General features: G+C 51.6%; 1 protein-coding gene across 1 annotated transcript in view; it reads right to left on the bottom strand.

The window, feature by feature from the left end:
- Positions 1-9490, bottom strand: part of TNNC2 (troponin C2, fast skeletal type) — a 42679-nt gene extending 33189 nt beyond the window's left edge. The window contains exon 1 of the mRNA XM_069651225.1: positions 9253-9490. Within this exon, the coding sequence (XP_069507326.1) occupies positions 9253-9255 (3 nt within the window). The 5' untranslated portion in view covers positions 9256-9490. The remainder of the gene's footprint in view (positions 1-9252) is intronic.
- Between the last annotated feature and the right edge of the window lie 272 nt (positions 9491-9762).

The raw sequence follows: 9762 nt of genomic DNA on the forward strand, positions 1-9762 counted from the left end.
CTTCTATAGGGGTGGCCCTGGAAGGTGCCTTTAATGTCAGGGGGTAATCCCAGGCGGGAGGTGAGAGGAGCGTTTCCCCTGTGGTAGCTCAGGCTAATGCTTCGGCAGCACCTTCATTTCCAATGTGTTGCTTTAGCGCCACCTCGTGGCTAGGACGGGCACTTTGTTAAAGGTAACCACTGGCGTTGAATGGGGATGGGCGCATGCAGGTTGTTTTCTCAGTCTCCAGCCACCTCCCACCGCCTTTGGGTGTCTTTCTAGAGATGAAAACCACGTTTTACTCACTAAAAATGCTGGAACTATGCCGTTGTCCCATTCCTTTGGTGGCTGCATAGGTAACTGTCAGGTGCTCCCATCAAATCTCCTGCAGAAGAAATGAGGAATTTACAGCTTTGCAATTCCCCAGAATTCTGTGTTGGGAACCCCTGGGCTCACCTCTGGCATGTAATGTTATTTGTCTTTTATACTGTGCACATCGCCATTGTGGTAGTGGTCTGTGCCTTGGCCCTGTATTGGCAAATTGTGACCCCCCCATCCCCCTGAACAGGTTCGCAGCCAGACTGTGCTCTATCGTGTGAAAAGAAAAAGGGGTGAAGGAGAGCGGGGGTGGGGTGCAATGCATCTATTACCACAGATGTGTAAAGTCCCAGGTAGCGCGCACGGCAGTGGGGTCAACAGCAGCTAGTTTTCTTCTGGATAAAAGATTGTTGGCCCCAAGCTGAAGCATTCTCGAAAAGTTCCCTTTGACAATGTTCCCATGCCAGACATCATAGGCCAGTGTTCTGCAACTTTTGGCTTTCCAGATGGTTTGGACTACACTCCCATCACCCTAACCGCCATAATCAATAGCCAGATATCATGGGAGTGGTAGTCGGAAACATCTGGAGAGCCAAAGGTATCAGACCCCTGTTCTAGGCTCTTCGGTCAGTACAGGGGAGAGGGTAGTTCTGGCAGCAAGAAAACAGCACAAAGCCCTTGCGATGGCCATGGCTGAACACATCCTTCCCCATTGCTCTCCTAGAGGTCCACAGAACTTCTGAGCTGAAGCTTTCAGTATGAAACCTGTGTTCTCCGGCACTGAATACTGCAGACGCTGGGACTGCACCAACTCATTCACTTCACTTGGGTTCTAGCACTGGTCCAGCACCTTGCCTTGCTCTGTGCCCTTGCCAGAGCAGGGGCCACGCTCCCACAGTCCACTCACCATCACAGAGGCAGGGATTGTATACACCTGACCTCCATACACAAGGCGCTCTGAAAAGGCATGTGACCTGGCAATACCCACAATAACTCACACCCTTGCAGCGATACAAAGAAAGCACCACGACGGGAAATCGCTGCCGCAGAAACTCCCCACTACCAGCCCGGTACTACAATCCTCATTGCTAAGAGTACCCAACAGGTGCGGGAGTAGAGGATTCCTGTCAGACATCCTCAGATTGCCCTCAGACTCCTGTAACACCTCATCATCGGTCTATGCGTCTGAACCAATTGACCCCAGCCTCTGTGCAGGACTTGCCCTATGCCTGAGCCTGGTCAAGTCTGAGACCATGTCTTTGAAACTCTCATAAACTGCATCTCCAGTCAAAACTATGAGTTTGCCTCAAGTTTCTAGAATTACTTTTTATAATGGTGTTTGATGCTGGTTTATTCCCACTTCTAAGCACTGTATTGATAGATGTTGTTATAATCAAATATGATGTTGTTCAGTGTATTGACCTATGAAGGATGAAGGCATGAGTCAGCAGTGTCAGGATTCAAGCTTGTGAAATGCAGGCGGGCTCCGTCAGTGGCATGCGCTTAACTCATAAGCTATCCACTGGAGCGATAACTCAGCAGGTAAGCTGCTCGCTGCTGTTAGCTGCAAGTTTGAATCCTGCGAGGCCAATTCAGCCTTTCATCCTTCTGAGACTATTAAGTAAGTACCCATTTTGGTTTCGTATTAATAGTTGTATCTATAAATATTCTATATGCAAAGTGCTTGGGCAGAAAGCGCCATATAAAGAACACCTTGCAAAGAATGATTGTAATATCATCCCAGCCATACCCTTTACATCTTCTCATAGTAATTGACCACATCCTCTGGGGTTTTGCACCAGTGAAATCTGAAGAAGACTGGTCACTACCCCCTTCAACAGAAGAAAGGGGAGCGAAAGACCCTCCAAAACACTCTTCAGCAAACCAGGGTAGCTCTGCTGTTGATGTGCATGGTGCAAAACAAGGGTAAATGCAGGTGTGTACACGTTAGGGGGGGGGGGGCAGTAGTGAACCGCATTTCTTTTGCCACCTGCTGAACCCTCCACCGCAGGACTGTGCACAGTTCCAGAGCCTGCCACGGATCCACGCCACTTTACAATGACTCCTCGCTTTATAAAGAGGGCAACACGCTTTGAAGCCAGGGAGCTGGTTTCTCGCGGAAATGAGCAGCACTTCTCCTTCACAATCTTCAATGCCACTATACACCGCACCATGCTGGGTTCTCTAGGCCTCAGCGACCAAGGGAAATCCGGTGGCCCTCAAAAGCGAGTGCCTGAGCCTACTATGCCCAGCAGGCAGCTTATCACCCGCCAGCAGTGCAAGATGTCCTCCTAGACCAGAGGTGTGACACCTTTGTCCGGGTGTTTGGGACTGCCACTCTTATCAGCTGCAGCCATCATAGTCAAGGGTGAGGGAAACATCTGGTGAATGGCAAGGGGCAGGCGACTGTCCTGGACAAGGCTTGGGGGGTGGGGGGAGCAGGGGGGCAGAAGAAACATTATCCTCCTTTCCGAACCAGAACACAAACCCTGAATAGCACACATTGACATGGCCTGAGCCTACCCTCCCGGGTAATGTTGACCTCTGCCACCCTCGCTAGCAGCATTGGTCTTCACTCACCCTTCCAGCGTCGGGACGGCTGCCCATACTCAAGGCAAGACAATGTGCCAAGCCATGGGTCAGGCTGAAGCCCTCAGCCACCTAGCCTAGGGCCAATGTGCAGGTCGGGAGTGGGGAGGGGCATGTAAAATATCCCAACCTGTTGCAGCTGGAGCCTCAGAAGGATGTGCTGTGAGGGTGCCATCTGTCCAGTGCTGTGCCCTGGTGACAATCATTGAATACATGGCACACCGGTCAATGGTCCTAATCTCCTCCATGCCACCCCAGAGACATCCTGATCTAATCTACGGCGCAGCAGTCCCCCCCATAATCCATCAATGGTATTCCCACCTTGGACTTCGGTCCCCCGAGGGCATTCTCCACCAGCGTTTTGAGACCACACCAATGGGAAAAGGCGCTACGCGAATGACACATTACATTACTTGATGGATCTAAAGAATGTTTGAATTACAAGAAAAATGTCAGGTTTTACTTGTCTAAAAATATACCAGATGGGAATGAAAACTACGTTTTTACTACCTAAGAGTACCGTTTCCCCCAACTCCCTAAAACATGAAATACAACACCTCAAATGTGTATTTAAAGTTAGTCTGTGGATTCCTTTAGCAAGGCTGCACTATAACACCTGCACCGTTGGCCATGTTCAGTCATACCATACAAGCACTGCCAAAGCCAGCTGTTTTTGATTCTGTGCAGGCATGGGATCGGCATTTTCCAGGAACTGCCATAATGGCAATAACTGCCCATGAGATGGCAACAGCTGGCAAATGGTGCTAGCAATTGGGCCTATTATGGCAGTGCCTGGCAAATGTATAACAACCATAGAAGAGCCACAACTGTTGGCTTTGCCCGTGCTTGTTTGAACTGGAATGTAGTGCATAGAACAATGCAAGCACACACTACACACACTAATGAAGTGGCCGAAGGCACACATGGTAAGGCAATTCCATTATACCAGGAGCTCGTTTCTATATATGTAAGTACGACATTACCTTCCAGAAAACACAGCTGGACTCAGAGAGGTTCTATGGGGGTTTATTTTGAGTGGGGGAGATGTAGATACTGGGTGGGGTAAGCCATAGGGCCTCGCATGGTCAAGGGAGGTCAATGGGTGGGTAAACAGCCAAGCAGCACCTACATGATGCGTGTCACTCCTCACACCTCCTCCTCTCTCCCGCCATTACTTCCCATGCCAATAGTTTTGGCTCATGGGCAGCATTTTCAAGCACATTGAATAGCCTCAACTAAGAAGCGAAGTGCGTGTCCGCACCCCACACTCTCCCTTAAGTTCTGAAAACTGTGTAACTCCTGATTGATGCTGGAACCATATGTACCGGGGAACACCCCGACACGAACCCCCATTTTCTCGCTCACAACCCAGCTGCGAGATCCAGGATTACCCACAAGGGTTAATTAAAGAAGGAAGCTTTGGGGCCTGAGGCACACCTCAACAGGTGCACCCATGTCCCTGCCCAGGGCCCAGCGGCTCCAGCCAGGAGTGTTCACTGCATTCTGAATGGATGTTCTGTGCAGTAGAAGGCGCACACACTGCTCTTGCCAGCGCTGTGTGGCATCACCAGCGTCACTAAACAAATGCTTTCACAGGCTGCTCTTTCTTTGGGACAGGGCGAATCTCTGCCTCCTCATTAGGGAAATGTAGCTGTTTTCACACATTGCGTACACACTACAGAGGGCTCGCTGTTTTGTACATTGCCTACACACTACAGATGGCTCGCTGTTTTGCACATTGCCTACACACTGCTGAGGGCTTGCTGTTTTGCACATTCCGTGCACACTGCTGAGGGCTTGCTGTTTTGCACATTGCGTACGAAGTGCCGAGGGCTCACTGTTTTGCACATTGCGTACGCACTGCTGAGTGTTCCCTGTTTTGCACATTGCATACACATTGCTGCGGGCTCGCTGTTTTGCACATTGCATGCACACTGCTGAGGGCTTGCTGTTTTGCACATTCCGTGCACACTGCTGAGGGCTTGCTGTTTTGCACATTGCGTACGAAGTGCCGAGGGCTCACTGTTTTGCACATTGCGTACGCACTGCTGAGTGTTCCCTGTTTTGCACATTGCATACACATTGCTGCGGGCTCGCTGTTTTGCACATTGCATGCACACTGCTGAGAGCTCGCTGTTTTGCACATTACATACACACTGCTGTGGGCTCGCTGTTTTGCACATTGCGGACACACCGCTGAGGGCTTGCTGTTTTGGACATTACGTACACAGTGCCGAGGGCTAGCTGTTTTGCACATTGCTTACACAGTGCCGAAGGCTCGCTGCTTTGCACATTGTGTACACACTGTTGAGGGCTCGCTGTTTTGCAGATTGCATGCACACTGCTGAGGGCTCGCTGTTTTGCACATTGCATGCACACTACTGAGGGCTCGCTGTTTTGCACATTGCGTACACACAGCTGAGGGCTCTCTGTTTTGCACATTGCATACACACGGCCGAGGGCTCGCTGTTTTGCACATTACATTCACACTGCTGAGGGCTTGCTGATTTGCACATTGCATACACACGGCTGAGGGCTCGCTGTTTTTCACATGGCATACACACTGCTGAGTGCTCGCTGATTTGCACATTGCATACACCCCTGAGGGCTCTCTGTTTTGCACATTGCATACACACTGCTGCGGGCTCGCTGTTTTGCACATTGCATGCACACTGCTGAGGGCTCGCTGTTTTGCACATTGCGTACACACTACTGAGGGCTACTTGTTTTGCACACTGCATGCACACTGTTGAGGGCTTGCTGTTTTTCACATTGCGTACACAGTGCTGAGGGCTCGCTGTTTTGCACATTGCGTACACAGTGCTGAGGGCTCGCTGTTCTGCACATTGCGTACACAGTGCCGAGGGCTCACTGTTTTGCACATTGCGTACGCACTGCTGAGGGTTCGCTGTTTTGCACATTGCATACACATTGCTGTGGGCTCGCTGTTTTGCACATTGCATGCACACTGCTGAGAGCTCACTGTTTTGCACATTGCATACACAATGCTGTGGGCCCACTGTTTTGCACATTCCGTACACACTGCTGAGGGTTCGCTGTTTTGCACATTCCGTACACACTGCTGAGGGCTCACTGTTTTGCACATTCCGTACACACTGTGGAGGGCTCGCTGTTTTGCACATTACATACACACTGTGGAGGGCTCACCGTTTTGCACATTGCATACACACTGCTGAGAGCTCCCTGTTTTGCACATTGCATACACACTGCTGAGGGCTTGCTTTTTGCACATTCCGTACACACTGCTGAGGGCTCGCTATTTTGCGTTTCCATGCTGCGGGCAGTCTTACTTGGTGCCAATACATGAGTGAAAAACCTTGACCGGTGTTATTGAAATTGAGGAGCGTGCACTGTTTCGATTAATCCATTATGCCACTGGTACTGTCTATGGAGATCACGAGCTCTGGACAGGACATTAAGTGGGCCAGGGCTAGATGGGGTCAATCCTGGCAGTCGCTGAGATGGGCTCCCAAACAGGGGAGCCCTGCCAGAGCTCATCCCGGTTAGCCCCAGCCACGCCGATCTCTACGAGAGCCTTTTAGCCAAGCGATGCATGGTTACATGGCTGTCTGCAGGTGTCAGCATTTCGGATTAGAAAAAAGGAAAGGCACCAGCCGTGTAACCGAGCAGCGCTTTGGTGAATCCTGCTGCATCAAGTCTCTTTATTCAGAAACAGGAGGAGGGCTGGGTTGTCCAGATTCTCCTTTTGTGTCTGAGTAAAGAGCAAACGTGTAGTGGAAGCCCAGTAACTGTACTTGGTTAAAGGGCTTCCACTGCTTGTTAGCTCTTTACTCAGAAACAAAAAGAGAGGCTAGCCAGCCCAGCCCTCCTGTTTTGGAATAAAGAGACATCACGCGCTGGCAGCCATTGCATTCAAGGAATCTTGTGGTTAAAGGGTTGCCTGGTAGGGTCAGCGACCCGCACAGGCCTTCATTTACCACGGCTCCTTGAATGCAAGGGCTGGGGTCGGGGGCTCTTGTTGGGAGGAGTGGTCTAAGCATTCAGACTTAGGCCACGCTCCCTAACAAGAGCCCCCTCCTCAATTTACCACCCCACTTAAAGCAGTGCCTGGACAGTAGGCATGCATCATGCGTGCAGCCTCGCACTGCCAAGGCACATGCTTTTGGGGAGCGGAAGGTGTGTTGCTCAGTTGTGCCGGGGCTCTCATGATCTGGCGATTGTAATTCCTGGGGAAACATGTGACCACAGAGCCGCATTCATGGGCTGGCCACCTTTTCCGGTCCATTGTTGGCTAACGCCCACGTTCGGTCACCTTGCATTAGGGAATTCCAAGGAAGAGCTTTAGTTTGGCATGGGGGTCTATTCTCTGTACAGTGGCCTTATCATTATGACACCTATCTCACCTGCGCTCGCACGCTCTCTTTTCTCGTCTGGTACACTGACCATCAGTGGAGTAACTTTGCTGAAAAAGTTGGGGGGGGACATGACATCTGAAGAAAAGGTGCCCCAGCCAAATGAATGGGGACAAAATGATGTGCCATGAAAGTTGAGGGGGACAAACACCCCTGCACACCCCCTAAAATCACGTCCATGCCATCACACTCTCTATCTCTCTCTCCCACCTGCGCAGAGGCGCACACAGCCTCTGTCACTCAAACACTCCCCCACACGCTCTGACACTCACACACATGTCTCTCACAGTCGCTGCTGCCACAACACTCTCAGACTCTCTCCTACATACGCGCCCAGCCTGCCTCGCTGTCACGCACACGTGTTATTCATCAAACGCATATACTCAGCTCACTCTCTACTCCCCCTCACTTTATTCTCTTCTTCTATCCGTCCTTCTCTCCCCTCGCCCCTAAACCCACGCCCCCATCTTTCTACCTACTGCTCCCCGTCCTCCGAGGTCCGAAATCTGGCCTCTTTTCCCACACACTCTGGTCCTGGCTTCGTATCGTAAACATTGCCATGACGACCCCGGGGCAGTGCCCGTCCTCCGCGCGGCGACGCAACAGCGCCTCGACGCCGCCAGCTCCCACCTGGCTGAACGAACCCTCAATATAACGCTCACGCGCAGCAGGGCCGAGCAGGGGACAGAGCAGGTCACCGATTGAAAAAAAAACAAAAAACATGCCAAGTAATGCGTTCCTTCCAGTGACAAGGACCATTGGGCGTTCAATCCCTCCTCCCCTCCTGACTTCGACATTTTGGGTTACGTTGACTTAACCTGGTTGACCTACAGGGACTTGGCAGGACAGGGTACACACAATAAACAGTGCATTCTGCTGCACAAAGGCCCGGTCATGACTAATGTAAAGAATGTCATTGTTAGCAACCGCATTCATGTGCGTACATTTTTAGGCAGTTTAAATGATGATGAGGGTTAGTACTTGCAAGTCAGGGGAGTGTTTGGAAGGGCAGGGTGGCAGGAGACAGCTCCTTCTCACAGCAGTCTTTGAGTGTGTGGTTTGAGACATGAACGAGAGAGGTAAATGCTTGTAACATTGAAGCAGCGCCATAGAAGTCTCATTAGAATGTGTGAAGTTAGATACCCTCACACAAGGTTTGCCCCTCCTGCTCCTGCAGTCTCTGACACAGGGGCCCGGAAAAAAAAAAAAAAAAATATATATATATATATATATTATAACTATATATAACTGGAAGGTAATTCCTTTCTATAAGCCATGTGGGCAATGACGAGCCTTGGAGAGGCTGTGCGCAGGGCTCTGCTCAAGGAATGCTCGCTGGCAATACACTCTCACCCACGCGGCCACTGAGTCCCGCCTGTGGCAATGTCGGTGGGGCGCAAGCCCCACGGGGCCCGTGGGAACAGTCACCCATAGTTTGCGGGCAGTGGCACCCGCCCTGGCCTGGGTATGCTGGCCCCCAACTCGCGCCCTATTCACACATGCCTTCTGGCGGCGCCCTCATCACCACACTTCGTGTAAGTGGGCTCTGCCCTTGCGTCCGTTTCCTTCCTGTGCATCACCCACAGCATGCTAGGATGGGCACGTACCGTAGCAGTGCTCGCGCAGTGCTATATTGGCGCACGTTTGACCCAACATTGAAGACAGTAAGAACGCTCAGCGGCTTAATGCACCTGTCCCTCAGAACTCTTTGACTACAGAGGGAAAACATACCAACTTCCAGGACTCTACCGGACATGCTTGAAACTAAGCTCCTGGAATATGCCAGGGGCAGCCAAGTAGCAGAGGCCCATGAGTGTCAGGCTCAGCTGCATAAGATACCTCAGTGAGTTAAGCGCTTGATTCTCCGATCTGTGGACACGGCAACATGAAGTTCACTGGGCAGAAATACTGGAAGCTACTGTTGCTTTGGTCGATAAAGGGTAAAATTGAGGCGATGCGAATGCCCCCTTACCATGTTTGCGGTGCTGCTCACGCCTCAGGGTGAAAGGATGGAGGTGGGAAGTGGTATCCTCGCGAGCTCTCCTCAGCCTGGCACGCCACACCACTTCTCTCTTCGAGAACCCCCCTCAAATTTGTACTGTTCTCGCCCAACCAGCTGGCAGGACACCCCCCCAGGATTGGGCGCCCTCGGACACAATGCTCTGACTGGCCAGCCCGCCCCTCTCAGGGGCCCTGATTGGCGGCAGCTCCATTTGACCAAATTTAGCAGCGGGGATTTATGGGGGAGCCTGCGTGAGATGCTGGAAGAAATGATCAGGTAAAGGAGAGGGGGTAGGGGTTAATTATAAACTCCCCGGGTGGAGCAGCTGATGAGGGCAACATATGGCGGGAGGGAGGTCCTGATCGGAGGCAAAGAGATAGAGACTCCAGCCACCAGCCCCATAAAACAGTCCGGCCCGGATCCATGGCGTGCAGAATTTACAGGCACCGGGGCTGAGGGGGCGACGAGGCAGATGGGAGG

Source organism: Ambystoma mexicanum, chromosome 3p (assembly GCF_040938575.1).
Source record: "Ambystoma mexicanum isolate Mex_15411 chromosome 3p, UKY_AmexF1_1, whole genome shotgun sequence".
NCBI classification, from domain to species: Eukaryota; Metazoa; Chordata; class Amphibia; order Caudata; family Ambystomatidae; genus Ambystoma; species Ambystoma mexicanum.